General features: G+C 40.4%; 1 protein-coding gene across 3 annotated transcripts in view; it reads right to left on the bottom strand.

Moving 5' to 3' along the window:
• Positions 1-3416: 3416 nt before the first annotated feature.
• Positions 3417-15879, bottom strand: part of LOC118106217 (SPRY domain-containing SOCS box protein 4) — a 46685-nt gene continuing 34222 nt past the window's right edge. For all 3 annotated transcript variants that reach the window (XM_035154604.2, XM_035154602.2, XM_035154603.2), the window contains one exon: positions 3417-4680. In XM_035154604.2, coding sequence (XP_035010495.1) covers positions 4553-4680 — 128 coding nt within the window. In that variant the 3' untranslated portion in view covers positions 3417-4552. The remainder of the gene's footprint in view (positions 4681-15879) is intronic.

A 15879-nucleotide genomic window follows, 5' to 3' on the forward strand; every position in this document is an offset into this window, starting at 1 on the left:
AAAACTTTCTTAAACTGATACTCCAACCATATCGAGGACCAAAGCTGCCAACATTTAAAATAAATAAATGACGCAATATCTACTACTTCCATAAACGTACGTCTGTCTGTATTTGGAACACATATCTCGCTAACCGTTCATCTTATGGACTTCATATGTAGCATGTTTAATCTTGTTCATGGGACGTGCAGTGCCGAGTTTGGTGCGATTTGGACATGTGATATGTTCAATATTATTATAAATCAAATCAGTCATTGGTTGGATTATTTCATTATTTTGATCTCATCATATTGGACTGACAGACAGTCACAGGTGTAACGGGTGCTGATCTCCGTCATGGCAACAACATTAATTTAATAACTTCCTCTTTAGCAATTATTCTTCAAAGTAAATCAACAACATTCGTTTTGTAGCTGCAATGCTTTATATTGAGCTGAATTACAGGGCTTTTATTTTAAAAGGTTATGAACTTGGGTCTGAAGATTGTGTCCATTACTTCACAGACTGAAATAGCCGACATGCAATATATCAAAAAATAACAGTTCAGTAAATCATGCAAGCTTTGAGTACATGTAAAGTCAATAAAAATATTGACTATAATCATCTTCATTGTAGATAAACCAGGTAGCATAAACACAAAGTTTTCTTACTTCACTCTAAAACTTAGACTGTTTATAAAAAGCTCAGCACACAACTTCCAACACAAAAACAATACGAAGTGACAGTATATTGTAGAACATTTTGAGGAGGACTCACTAATGACAAGGAATAATTTTGAAGTAGCTCCAGAGCATTAAAGGGATAGTTCACCCAAAAATGAAAATTACTCATTATCTACTCACCACTACGCCGATGGAGGGGTGGGGGAAATGTTGGAGTCCACAAAACAATTTTGGAGTTTCAGGGGTAAACAGTGTTTCAGTCGAATCCAGTTCAATTGAGGTAAATGGTGACCACTTCTTCAAACAGAAAAAAACTGAAACAAACATAACATGCCTCCATACTGCTCCTGAAAAAAATAATCCTGCTACAAAAATAAATAAATGAGTAAATACATTCATTTTCTTATTTATTTATTCTTAATTTTAGCAGGTTTGGTCCCCCATACAACCCAACAATGAACAAAACTGCAGGTAGTCTCTTGGATGGTGGTGAACATACATTGGACATAAATGTGGTACAGTCGCATCCACATTTAGGTCAAAAAATCATCCTTCAGTTTGAGGAATTTTGTCTCTGGAGAAATCGCCATGTGCGATTTTGAGTAGAGAGGAAAAGAAATATGATGTGTTAGCTTTTACTTGACTTACATAGCAAAGCTGGCGCATGCCTTTTCTCTGCCCATCTCTGTAGCAGACAACCAGGCTCCAACCATCCATCTCTTCCTCAGCTCATAAAGCCGCTCTACATACAACGTATAACATGAATGCAAAGAAGAGAAGAAAAGCAGGAAGCTTTGTAATAGGATTACTGAGTCTTAGAGCAGCCATTACTTTATCACAAATGGTTCTTACAGCTCACATTTTACTCACCTTCAGCCAAAGCAGGTACAGCAGAAGTTAAAGCTCTGCGAAGGACTAATTGTGCTTTTGAGCAAAGAAACCAGGGAGGATTGAAATAGCCCGAGCAGAGTGAGTGGTGTGAAAGAAAGGAGACAGGAGAGTAAGTTCACAGGATGTGGAGGCGACAGAGGAAAAGACAGCGAGATGAATTGAAGTGAAGCCTCACTATCAAGAGGCAAATATGGATGTAGCAATGCCAAGTCTCTTTAAACCAGATCAAACAAGACATTAGCGTCAACTTTCAGGCTTGTTCAATAATCCTTTAAAGGGCTGCTCTCTGCACGCTGAGCAGCAGCCACACGCTACAGTTGGCTATCGATTGCAAATCTCTTCTCTCTGGAGTAACTCGTATTTCAGTATCTTATTTGTTTATTTTGATGTCGAATCACTAATAAAACACATGTACCCTGGCATGGCGTCCAACCAGTTGTCATTACTAAAGTCAATCTTGTGCAAAACATTATTATTAAAGCATTGAAATGTCCATGTCCATCAGTGGCGCCCCCTGTAACAGTTAGACGCATGTGTGTAATGGGTAACTTGTAGTTGTAGACAGCATCGGTGCTGATCAAGTTCACATTCAAAATAACAGTGGACTGCCTGTACACTAAGCCACCCACCCTTTAGTTACTATTGCTATGCTTTTTCACACAGTAGTTTTTGAAAGTGTTTCAAACTTCACACAGATGTGACGAAAACAAACAGAAACACAGGCCTCTCATCAGTTGTAGCTAGTATAACTTGTGATGGGGCTAAAACTCTTTGAGTTGGTTCCATTTTCAGCTTTCAACTTTTTGGCTGGTTTATTTTTAAATTGAAGAGCCTGTTAAAACATCTCATATTACAAACAGTGCTATGTTTACAAATATGATCTTGTTCTAAATGACTGAAGTTAAAGCTACATACTGCACTTAACAGCAAATGATATATGAAAAGGTGTTTGTGTATTGCAGTTTACAGCTTCTTAGTGTCATAGCACAGTATAAAGAAGAAACATGTTAATTTTATTAAACAAACCTTGGGGGATTTGGATGTTTCCTACAGAAAATGTATACTTAAATGTTTGCATTTCCAAATGCTACACATTATTTTTTCTTAAGAAAAGACAGTGGATGAGGAACACATCCATACACACATATGCCCTGTGTGTAAGTGGTCCTTGACCTCCGGCATACCCTTGAAGCCTTGACATGTTGATTAGATTGAAAACTTCAATTGCATAAAAGTACACATCAATGGCAGATACTTGCTTAGAAACTGAAATCACCTTCCATAATAATTTCAGAGTTTAAAACCACACTAGCAATACAGTCATTACATTCAGTTAAAGTAGCTATTGTGGTTTGGAGGGAGGTTGGTAGAGCCACAGAACATATTCGCTTTGAATAATTAAATTTAAAAAACCAAAGCCTCAAAGCATTTCAAATTATTTCTGAAAACAATTTTACCACGTCCCTGAGAAACAGTTGCAGACTCCTGTTATTAACTGACATACAGGTGCCTTGGTTTCCACGGTGGATGCTCCCATCCCACATAATTATTTTCCAACATTAATGTGACTCTCCTTAGCAGTATAATCAGCTAATGACAGGCTTTGTTAAATAATGCCATGTTTCTATTGTGGTTAGCAAACTAGCCTGTTGGCCATGTTAATATTTTACAGCTTATGTAAGAGCAGGTACGTGCGCCGTTTAATCCATTATTTACAATTTAGCTGTTTTTGTTTTGAACAAGCTATGATTTGGACAACCCCTGTTCGAAGGTGAGATTTAGCGAATGATCAATGAACACAGCACAGCTTTGAAGGTATATTTACAATTATGTTATTGATAGTTAAAAAAAACAGATACAAAGTGTGTTTAGCTGACTTTATTCTTATTCACATTTAAAAGATTCTCGTGGCAGCACATTCTTCCACCATAGGTGCAAAACATCCAGTCCCGCAGAAAAAAAAAAAATCTCATAAGACCATAATTTTAAAACTAAATCTCGGATAAAAACCCACATGAGGGTAAGACAGCAGAAAAAATATCAAAAAGCAGCATTTAAAACTTTTTTTTGGGTGGTGGGGTTGATGTGCTTTGTGTGCGTGTGCTGTTTCAGAGCAGGCACATTAACAGTCGAAGACAAAGCTTCACCTTCAGGTCAATCTCCATCAGCGTTACAGAGCCGACAACAGCAGATGTGGTCCTTCGAGTTTGACAAACATGATGGAGGGTTCAAATCAAACTGGAGTGAATGTCGGAGCGACAGAGAGACGAAGAGAGAGAAGCTGGCAGAGGAGGAGGGATTCAAAATGTTTTTTTAGCCTGTAGGTGGGAACTGCCTACTTGTCACCGAGTTGTCTACTTAGTACACAAAGTGTGGGCTTTGTTTCTATACACTCGTGACACACTGTACATGTGTAAGCAGTGTGCGCTACACAGTTAACAAGCCAACAGAAGACAGAGCTGCTTGCTCTCTCTCCCTCTCTCTCTCCTGGCTTAAATGAACTGTTGCATCTCCACAGAGCCTGCTGTGTTCCTGGAAATATACATACCAACATGTTTCTGAGGAAGCTTCCATATACTGTCACCCAAAATCACAGCATAGAAGGCCTGTCTGACTGAGAACATGCATATGTATAAATATACATATATGCTTAGCAGTAAATGAATTACAATAATCTCTTTTAATCTCTCTCTTCAACCGTCCAGGAGAAAAACAGCAGTCGAAAGCAACAAAATCAGAAAGAAAAACAGAAAGAAGCTAAAAACCAGGAGATAAAAAAAAACATCCTAAATGGAAAATCCCCAGCTCGTGTAAACAGAACCCCATCGCAGCGCCGTCTTCACCACCTGTTCCTAGTCAGAGTCGTAGTCCACATCCTCAGCAGATGTCTGATGGTTATGACTAACCTCCTCAGTTTGGAGGCTGGTTACAACAACAAATGGGGTTCAGGTTTCTTCCCACCTGTGCATATGTCTGCATCTGTCTGAATACGTGTGTGGTCACTGGTACTGGAGGTAGTTCTTTAGAGTCTGTGGCAGTGGGAGTGTGTCGATGTGATGTATGCGCTCTCTGCCCAGAGTCAGTCGAGCTACTCGTCTGCACAAGTCCATGAGGGGCAGGGGCTCCGCTGTGAAGGACGAGAGAGACGAGACAAAAGGTTAGTTTACAACCAATGAGCACAAGCACATCACCAACACTGAGATGAATGTAGTACAATACAAGTTGCAGGGGAGTATTCTAGGATTAGAATTAAGAGGCAGCAGATCAATTTCTTCACTGTAGATAATATCAATGTTTATAAAACTGAAAATACAATTCCCCTAAAACGCCTGAATCGGCCACTGACATAAAAACTATTTCTCCCCCACTCAACTAAACAAACACTGACAGTAAGGGCACTACTTCTCCATCCATGATTATTCTGACAGTCTCATAATACTTGTACAGGTCCCTAAGTAGATGATAAACAGGTTTTTGTGGTTTCTATACATGGACTTATTGCTTGTAGTTACTGTGGCTGAAGGTCAATGACCTTGTAAACCAAACATGGTAAAAAAAAGTGTATCAACATAATGTACGATTTCCTTTTACAGCTGTATATTTAATTCACTGCAACTATAATTAAACTGCAATCACATGCTTCCATTCTCACGTTAATGGCAGGGGGCTAGAGGTTCAGCAGCTGATAACAATATTAAAATATTCACACCGCTCAGACATGTCATCAGTGTGTGCCAGTGGAACGTGACATTTTCCGTCCCGCCAATTTTTGGAGGCAATTGTTGTCTACGTATGTCAGACAGACACTCTTAACTGCTGCCCCTCTATAGATGTCAAGCTGCTCCACCTGGAAGCACCATCTGGTGAAGCAGAACTCCTGCTGCTGACAGTCTATTTAGAGAACGGGCATGCAAACATTATACACACGCTAATTGACAGGCTGCAGATTGAAAAAGGGATATTTGTTTTAGTTTCCATGGAGTAGCCTGACCACAACATTCAAAAGACGGCAATCGCACAAACATGCAGACTTGATGCAATGATTTATTGATCAAACTTACATTTTAACAGTTTCTTTGCTAGGCAAACGCCTTGACATGACTGGATCAATAAATCATAGCATCAAGGCTATAAGTGGGATATTGCCGGCAGTCAGCTCCTCATCAACAATGGTCCCATGTGCTATAATCTTTTTAATCACCACTTTAATTCGTTTTCCCCCCATCTTTATTCAAGAGCATGGTCTTATTGCTTTCACGTTGTAATGCTTTGACTCAAAACCCAGTTCTCCCACTCAAAAACCTCTTGCCTGTGCTTATGTTTGCTCTGCTTGTGCTCAAACTGTGCACTTGCATGAGGAGAAGAGCTGAAGCGCAGGAAATCATATAATCAACAAAATATCTGAAAAACTAAGCACTAGCAGGGGTTATTTGAGGGTGAGAGCAGGGTTTTGGGTGAAAGCAATTTCAAATCCTGAACATGAAATCAATAAGTCGCGCTCTCAAACTGAAAGACCATGCTCTTGAATAAAGATGGGGAAAAAAACCAAGACTACAACATTGAAAAGACAGCAAGCACACAAACATGCAGTCTAGATGCTGTAATTTATTGATCAAACCAACGGTTTAACATTTTTTTCTGGGCAAATGCCTTGAAATAATTGTTTAATAAATTATAAAATCAAGGCCACTAGTGGGATTTTGGCTGCCGTCAGCTCTTTCAACAATGGTGTGAATCCCTTGTGCAACAGAGTCTTTTTAATCACTTTTTTAATATTTCATTATGTTTTTTATGATTCAGTTATTTTGCTTGTGATTGCGACCAGAGTATTTTGCATTTTCTCCTGCAGAAATGAGGGGTTGTTAAAAAACACTCAACACACCTTACATTTATATGTACAGACAAGCACACCAAGCCAAACAAGCCCCCTCTGTGACTGAGTCATTTCACTCCGCAGTCTATGAAAAGTGTACCACATTATCACAAACCAAGACCCCCTCCAAATAAATGTGAAGCAACTACGCAACGTCTAGGCTCAAGTGTGCTCATGGAACCAGAGCAGACGGAGCCTCCCCAGAGGCCTCAGGCATTCCTCTGGGCATGAACTGCTGCCCCGGTGGCTACGTGACTGCTGAATGCTGAACATGCAAACAAGGCTACAAGGAAACATGAGCTTGTCTGGAGTGAGGACTGGACAAGAATCAGATAAACATCTCAGCTTACACGAAGATGCTAATTAAAAGCAGATCAGCACAGAAATCTTCATTAATGTCTCAGTTGGGATCAATGAGGATTACCTTTCTAGTGATAGATTTCTTTTAAGAAAATCTTTCCTCACTGACTTCCTCCTCTGTGGTCTGGAAGGTGACCTTTGAAACAACGGTGAGGGGGAAACAATGAAAACTGCAGGTGAACAGCAGCGGATGGGGCAGAGAAGAGAGCCACTATCTGGATTTATTTGACTGTGTGCTTAATGAAAAGCCTTTGTAGGAGCACCGTGGGGACATGTAGCTGATTGTAGATTCATTTGTAGTTACATCAACGCGCGAAGAGCCTAAACCAGAAAGACATGAATGAACTCAGACGGTTGATTAGAGACAATGTGCTGTGACGTGTGCAATGACACTGTACAGCTGATAATTCTTCACAGCAGCAAGAGAAGGGCCAACACATCACATCCCCCCAACAGTGTATCAGCCTCTGTGTGCAAAGGCAGTTTCATTCTTGAAACCATTAGCTTACAAAACTACTGAAGCTGGTCATACGGCTGTACACGCACACACGGTGCACTGTACATGGAGCCTCTCTGGTGTGAAGGAACTCCCAAAGATGGATGTATTTTCTGTTTTGACTTGACAGCACCTATCAATCAGTCCACCCTCATATCACTTGCTCATCAACGCGGCCCCCGCATTTATGTAGTTTCCATAGTAACCAGCTCGTGTCACTGCACTGGGAGCGTAGTCACAGATGCACACATTACATGCATTGTATGTGTCCAGAAGTGCTGCCTGGGTTTTTGCCAATTTAAACTGTCAAACAAATGCTGGCATTTAGTCGAAAGAAAACAACAAAAAAAAGACTTTTCACAGAAGATCCCCAAAACAAGGAGACAGCTGTACATCCAACCAGATTACAGAGAAAATAACAACTGGAGTTAGAAGAGGATTCACCAGTCAATCAGTCAGCCTTCTGCAGAAATAAATATATTTACTGTACATTTAATTCCACCCACATCTATATGATACTTGTTTTCTCCTCCAGTGCTGAACCTCTGGCTGTCATCAGTACCAGGAACAAGGTAATAATCAGCTGCCTGGTCCAAGTGCAACACTTTCATTATGTTCAGAGTGACACATGATTGCTGGCACTAACAAGATGAAACTCACCAGAGACTGTAGCATCACGCTCTGACAGTGATCTCCTAAGAAAGGTGATGCTGTGATTTTACAAACTTCCTGACAACCAGCCAATACCTGCAAGCACAGACTGGTCTCCATGGTAAGGGTTGCCCAGGGCGACAAGTGGTCCTGTCAAGGAAGTACTCACTGTCCATCAACCAGTACTGCAGACAAACACTGCTAAGTGCCTATGCTGTGCTTAATACAAAAAAATACAGACTAGTTCTGTCTAGATGAGATCAAAATACGTAAGCAATTTATTAAGACCTTTTATGTGGCTCTTCTACCCGTCAAAGAAATGTAGTAATCTACTAATTCCAATATGCATAGTGCCGTGTCGAATTTGTTGCAATTTGGACACCCAATATATAAAATTTTAATAAGGAGTAAACACACATAAGAACAGTGCTCTGTAGCAGCAGTGGCGATCACTCATCTACATAAGTGACCATGTAGATGACAACAGCATGTTCACGACATTAACAGATTCTCCAGTTTGGGGTTCTGCGTACCAAGTTGAGCTTCTGAAACTTGAATAAATAGGTGACCTGCTCATTATGCAGCAGCTGCTACACCGCTCGACTACTGCACTTTTACAGTTTCAGGAAGAAAGCTGCAACCAACGTTACCACAGGCCAAGTATACAGTCCATTCTAAACAGAGGTTTACAATGGGTACTGCACTAGTTTACAAAAATACAATAACTTCTCTTAAGGCAACCTAAAATAATATACCATTAATAGCAATTCAAATGTTGGTGTTTGTGTTAATACAAGTTGATAAAGTTCTTAAGAGATATTCCTGCACTAACTTGATATACATAACTTACATACTGTTTACGTTATATGTACTTTCAAGTCTATATACTGTTGCAGAGAAACCAAAGCCTATGAAAAGCAGCCTGCATGTCACATCAAAAACCTGAATGACTGAAAATGAATAGGCAGGTTAAATAATTAATTCATACTCATTAGCTTGCAAGTTTTTGCTAATATTCTTCATCTCCATTTAATCCATCATGTGACTTTTCTCCATTCTCCCTTTCTTTTCTAGCACTCACCTTTTTTAATGGCCCCAAAACTATTTTCTGACAGACATATGAAAGCGTAAAGAGAGGATAGAGTGTAGTTAAAGACAGCTGAGCGCCTGGCAGTGCGCACACCTACCTGACACTTAATCGAGAACAAAGTGAGGGAAGAGGAGGGGTGGAGTTCTGGGATGGCGGCGCGTCAGTTAGTCTGCCCTCACTGAGGTGAGATGGTTTATGGGCAGCAGGCAACAATGAATCTGTGAGGGTATGTGAGCACTGCATAGACGTCAGTTCACCATGTGACATCACGGCCCAGTTATGTCCTACTCAGAGTAAGTGGTAAGACGTGTCTATCTTTCTGGCACGAGTTGCAGTAAACTCCACCTCCCCGCTCTAAGTTCCTTTCATTACACACAATGTATCCAAGTCACACGCAAGGGCTGCAGACTCCCAGCCATCAATATCTAATAGATTAGCATAAAATTGGTGGGCTGTCTGACCTAGTTCTTGAGATGACAAGTGTATGTGTCTACATATACACCCCTAAGGCACAGACACACCTCCAGTGCCAATATGTTGTTCACTGACAGGTCAGAACAGAAAAAATGGGGAGGAGATGAATGTATTTCAGGATGGACAGAATTAGATAAATGATGTATGAGAAAAAAGAAAATTGGAGCAGAACGATGAGGTGAGCAGGAGACAGGACGCATCAGAGCACATCGTCAGCATGCAACTTAATTCAAAGATGCAGGTTTTCTGATTGAATCATTCTCACAGTGAAGGTCGACTGAATTGATCAGATTTTCTTCCAGCGAGAATATTAATATCAGTGAATATCTGACTTTTGTTACCTTACACCTGCTATTTAAGTTCCAGAAAGAGGCACAGATTGACCACAATTTGGTATTTGCTGCATGATGCCTTCTCCCAGTAGTACTACCTAAAATTAGGCTTACTACTCAGTCACACAAACACACTTGCAAGGATGACGAGATGCAAATATCGGAATATATTCAGTCTAGCAGTGAATAACACCATCTGATGTAGTTTGGTGCAAGATCCAGCAAAGGCTACTCACTATAACCTTGACCTAGTGCCTGCCCTAAGCCCTTTTCAGACATGAAATTCAGAAGATGTCCGCAGAATTGGGTCCGGTCCAGAGGTCACCTTTCACACAAAAGGGAGATTCTCTGCTCAGACGGGTTCACAACAACACAGAAAACTTCGAAGGATTCAGGTTGGGGGCATTCCCAACAGAGGCATTGGCAATTATCACACATTTTTCATTATTGTCGGTGTCTTGTACGTGTATGGCACCGTTTGTTTTGTTTAATCGCGGGGACATTCGCATATTCGATCGTGTGTTACAACAAAATATCAACGTGCCCACTCTCTCTACTGCCCACTCAGTTGGCTCTTTCTGACATTCTGCTGACTTTTTACTAGACAGAAACTCCACAGAAAGTCCAGAGGCTTTTACTCAGCTCTCACATACAGCCCATCGAGGGAATGTCCGGAGGCAGCTACATTGACATATCAATAAATTAAGCCAGTAATGGTAAGTTGTTTCGCTACGGAAATGAAGGATCTTTGTAAGCAAGGCTGTCCTGAACAGACAATCACAACACCAAAGCATTTGAGAAGCTATGAGTGGAAGTGTTTTGTGTTCTACCCGGACAGCAAAGTAACGAAGAAAGTCGACAATAAGTTTGCTGGCTTTGCACAAGGCAGTTGGAAAACTCTTCAGTGACAACAAGTCACCTATTAGCTTTCCACCCAAGTGAAGCACCTAAAGAGATACCACCGACGTGCTCAACCTCATCTGACTCCCTGTAGAGGGGCATGAACAAATTGTGAGTCATGTCAAATTTGTAGGAACTGTGTAGAAAGTGACAGTGAAACTTCCTTGTTTTTCCAACAACAACCAATACTTCGCTCCAAGCTGTTTTCCATTCCTATTCCCTTTAGTCATTGGACAGTAAAAACACACAAATTAGATGGTTTTGGACTCTGGAACAAAATGTGCCAGAAGGACTTTGTTTACACAGCAACATAATACAGAGAATAAATTCAAGAAGGCTAAAATATAAATCACAAGTAGGAAAAGGGTACAATCATACCAAAAACATACAAGGATTTGTTCAATCACTGTTCGTGGACAACTGCTGATTTTAATCACCTCAGCTCCAAATCCAAAACCATTTGCCTAGAGGTTCAACAGGGTCAGTGTTAGTACATCAACACAGATGAAATTCTGACAGGAAACGGATACATCACCCTCATCCCCACACACCAGACAGCTCTCATTGAATATGAACAGTCTGAATGCGGGGCAGAACTTTCTATAGACAGAACGAAACATTGAAATAACCGATGTAAACGTGCAGACTGACTGTGTATTGATCAATAGATCAATCTGTCCCGTCTGTCCTGCAATTGTCAGACGTGTCACTATAATAATGTTGGTTGATAATGGTTACATGTTAATATACTAAAGTTACTTGATATTGTTTGTCACTGTAATAACGTTGGTTGGCTGATGACGTAGAGAGTGGAGCCCCAATTCCTAGGGGAAGATTTTCTACCCATACCCCTTGTGGCTCCGTTTTGAGGGGGACACTCCCAGTGAAGGGCAATTCATATCTAGGGGTGGGGCCAAGGGAGAGGAATTGGCCCAACATTCATTAACTGAAACTTGATTTCATATTAAGTCCAATGACATCACAATTTATTTTGCACTTACCTACTGTTGTGTAAGAAACAGTGGCTATGTACCAGTTAATAGGAGAACAAACTCACTGAGCATGCTCACAATGGGCCTCATTCACCAATATCTTCTAAAGAAGTTTACTGTGTTCCTATATCGATGAATACCAGGTATTTGTAAGGTGAAAGCGTGTGCCAGTTTTTCCTAATTAGCATATGCCCCGCCAATGCCCATAAAATGCTGTGTGCACACAGAGAAATCACAGAAACTGAAAAGAACATTGAAGAAGCCCGGACTGATTGAACAAAAATCTAAAAACTGGGCTGCACCGGACTCAAACTGTACAAAAAATATTATATTTTGTAGAGTCAGCAATGGACATAAAATACCACAAAAACAATACATGGAATACAGTTACACATTCAGTGAAAGCTGTATCAAGAAAAAGACGCATAATTCAAGTAAAGAAAATGGTTTGATCTCAGATTTGAAGTCATAATAAATATTATCAAAAACAGAAGAGAGAGAGGGAAAAGGAAAGTGTACAGAGTTATTTGAGCTGGAGCTGCACATCATTGGAGACACAGCAATGCAGGTGAACCCTCAGCTGAGCATTTGTGGATACTGGACCTGAGCCTGATGGGACCCATCGGGACTGGACATACTGGGCCAGGTTCGGACAAACTATTTTGAATCATATTTAGGTTCAAGTCCTTCTCGGTGTGCACAAGGGAAGCACTGCCTCCACAGACCTGGGTGCAGTGCTCCCTTTGTGGTGTGTTGGTGGTGTGTCAGAATATTCGTAAAAACTGTGGAAAAGTGGTTTTAAGAAGAAATTTCTTAACTTAACGAATGAGGCCCATTATTCTTTTCTGGTATTTGACGGATTAATGATGTAGACTTTATCACCACATAGTGGCCTAGCATGCTTGTTTGAGAATTTGTATTCATTATTGTCTGGATGGAGATATTTTGTAAACCTATACCTATACCTAAAAAGTATCCACAGACAAGGGCTTACAGTCACAATGACAACGATAGGATTGGGGAGATCCTCACTAAATGTGCACATATCTCTCATGTTCCAACCCATTCACTCATAATAACTGGTGTAACAACAATGTATAAAACTAAGTACGTAAGAATGCTAAAATAAAATGAGATGCGTGTCCTTGACTGTATTGCCCTAGTGAATGCTGGGAGGTTTCATATGCAGTCAACACTAACACTGACCTGAGGATTAATTATGGTTTTGACTAAGCATTGACATTGCCTTTATTTCCAAACAAGAGCACACAATTAACAAATAAACCCTGTAAATGTGTTTGTACCAAATTAGCCAGATGATCATCATATGTAATGGTTTTTGCTACTAAGATGTATTGACATGTGTTGAACTAGTGCATCATGTTCTTTCTAGCAAGCCAAACACCGGCTTAGTCTTATTGCAAGACCTTGAGTAAAGCAGTGCAGCAGTTTAACCATAAAGATGCTTTCATACATAACATTAGCTATCATTTAGCTGACGCTTTTATCCAAAGCATCTTCGAATTAGTGCATTCAACCATGAGGGTACAAACCCAGAACAGCAAGAATCACAGATACGCACTGAACTCTACAGGTCCTCCTTGGCTGCTGTCCACCAGCAAGCACACATAAAAGACATCCATTTGCATAGGGCAAGCCCTTGGCTGACAAACTACTGAGCAAGCTGCCTGGTCAACAATTAACCACCCACCCACCAAAAAGTCTGCTTAACTGTTTCCACAGCAACTGCCACCACAACTCAATGTGTAAACACTGGAAGAAAAGGATTAGTGTTGAAAAGGAAGAGGAGGAAAAGGAGAGAGACAGTAGAAAGGAGAGCAGGACGGGGGGAGGAGGAGGAGATTATACACAATAAGAGCTGGAGTCAAATAAGGTTCATTTGCAAGAATGGAGAGCAGTGATGTCAGTAGTGTGTGAAACCCTTCCTCTGCTCCGTCTCGTTCACGTGTAAATTAGTTTGGCTCAGCTTGTTGCCACTAGGCTGGCAGAGGCCACTGTGGTGACATGAAACTTGTGGTGAAGAGAAAAGGACTGTTTTTCAAAGAATAGAAGGAGGACGACAAGATCCAGCAGACATTGGTAAGTGAGAGGTTTGAAAACAAATAACGTATCTGCAGAGTTGGCCTCCAAGTGTCTCTGGGACTTAAAGCCACAGGATTTGAAATGAAATGCAGGAAAGATACGAAAAATGCATTAATAAAGGATATTAAGGGACGATACAGAGAAGACTAGTTTGAGTAGACTTATCTCTTCTTGCTTCCCAGGATGTACAATGTGGAGAATAAATGAGCACAATTAAAAGTGAGATGTAGGAACTACAAGATAAACCACAAACCCACAAAATGTACAAAGTGAATCCTTAGTTACAATAAGGAGTAACAAAAGCAAGATGTTGGAATAGGGGAGCACTATCATCTGCGAGCACATTTTGATGTGATTTTATATGGAGAAGAGCTGTAGACCTGATATCACAGTGATCTCATTTACATTCTGACTGAACACAAGCCTCAAATCTCTCCGAGATATCATTTACATTGTTTTTACTAGGTTTGTGTGCGTGAGTGGATAAAAGGGAATCTGACTCATGTTTATCTATCATCCTTTCTGTCTCTTCTCTCTCTCACAACCCATCTTTCCCTCTGTTTTTGCTCACATTTACGGATCTGACCAACTTCAAACATGGCAGGTTATAACACAGGAGGAAAGGAAATGTAGTGTCGACTGGAGTTGTTTGGATGAGCAGTTCTTGAGAAAATAAAAAATTATGCTCATTATTGCTCACCACGGCCCATTCAAGCTTTACCAAAGTTCACACTCATCTATATCAGTCCGGATTTGTTCCATCAAGATCCACAAATTATTCCTTTTAAAGTCAGAGAAAATGTCAATGTCAAAGAAATATTTTTTTTCTGGATCTCCCCCCTGATCCAGATTTAATGGGTTCATCCTGGTCCCATAGTGCATCCTTCCACCAAGTTTCATGGTAATCAGCCCAGTAGTTTTTACATAATCTTGCTTAAAAACAAACAAACAATTACAATCAAATAAAAAACAAACAAATGGACAGGGGTGGAAATAATAAAAATAATAACCTTGTTGATGGAAGTTAAAATCTGCACTAGAAAAGAGCATCTCGTCTTGGGAGTTTGTAATTAGAATCCGTTAACCCTTACATTACCCCCGTTTTTGTAACAATGCCACACACCAACAAGATGCTGTTAAACTCTGAGTTTCAAAACATTGTGTTTCTGAAGAGCCAGATCTCTAGGAGTTCGGGTTGGGCAATCGGACAAATATATAGTCAATTGTCGGAATCCATAATCAGTTGAAATCTGTCTTTGTCTCTAGAAACGTTTGCAGCACTACATGTTGGCAAAGACGTCAACTTACTTCACTTTGGTTTAAGCTTTGCTGGTTGTGTCCGTTTTAAAGCCAAAATAATCCCAAATAGATGATTTTGTATTCTCCTTTGCAAAAAGCTCTTCCATGCATTCACTGATTCTGGCGCGCGCACGCACGCACGCACGCACGCAAATGTATTGTCAATAGACAGTTGTGGGGTTGACGGTGGCCGATTGGACATTTTTAGCATCTTGCCCAACCCTGAAACATTCACTTTGACTCAAGAGTGACCTGATGAGAATTGTGTGGTCAAAGGTCAAAGTCACTGTGACCTCACAAAACCTTTTGGCCAAATTAATACCCTTATGACAAATTTTCATTCACATATCAAATTGGATAAAATGCCATAATGAGGACATTTTATATAAAAGAGGTCAAACTTCAGTGACAATGTTTAACAAAAAACTACTTTGGCCATTTCTACTCATCACAGGAACAAAAGGGAGGCTTCGACTATATTTTGCGCAACTTGACTGGTAGATGAACAAAACCATGAGGGGATTCTAGTTTATGTCACTGTTGGTACAATAACAGCTGATGCCTCTAAAATATCAGCGTTTCTAGAATTTCCTCTCGCCAATTCCCCCAGTAAATCCAAAACAATAAGACAAGATTCATACAACAAAGATGACAATGGTCACTCAAATTTGTGTGACATTTTGCATTGTATGAGCCTTTTAACATCAATCTGGCATTTCCTACAATGCAAGATGGTGAGCTCAAGGAGGCACATCC

The sequence above is a fragment of the Hippoglossus stenolepis genome, chromosome 4 (assembly GCF_022539355.2).
Source record: "Hippoglossus stenolepis isolate QCI-W04-F060 chromosome 4, HSTE1.2, whole genome shotgun sequence".
In the NCBI taxonomy this organism is placed as follows: domain Eukaryota; kingdom Metazoa; phylum Chordata; class Actinopteri; order Pleuronectiformes; family Pleuronectidae; genus Hippoglossus; species Hippoglossus stenolepis.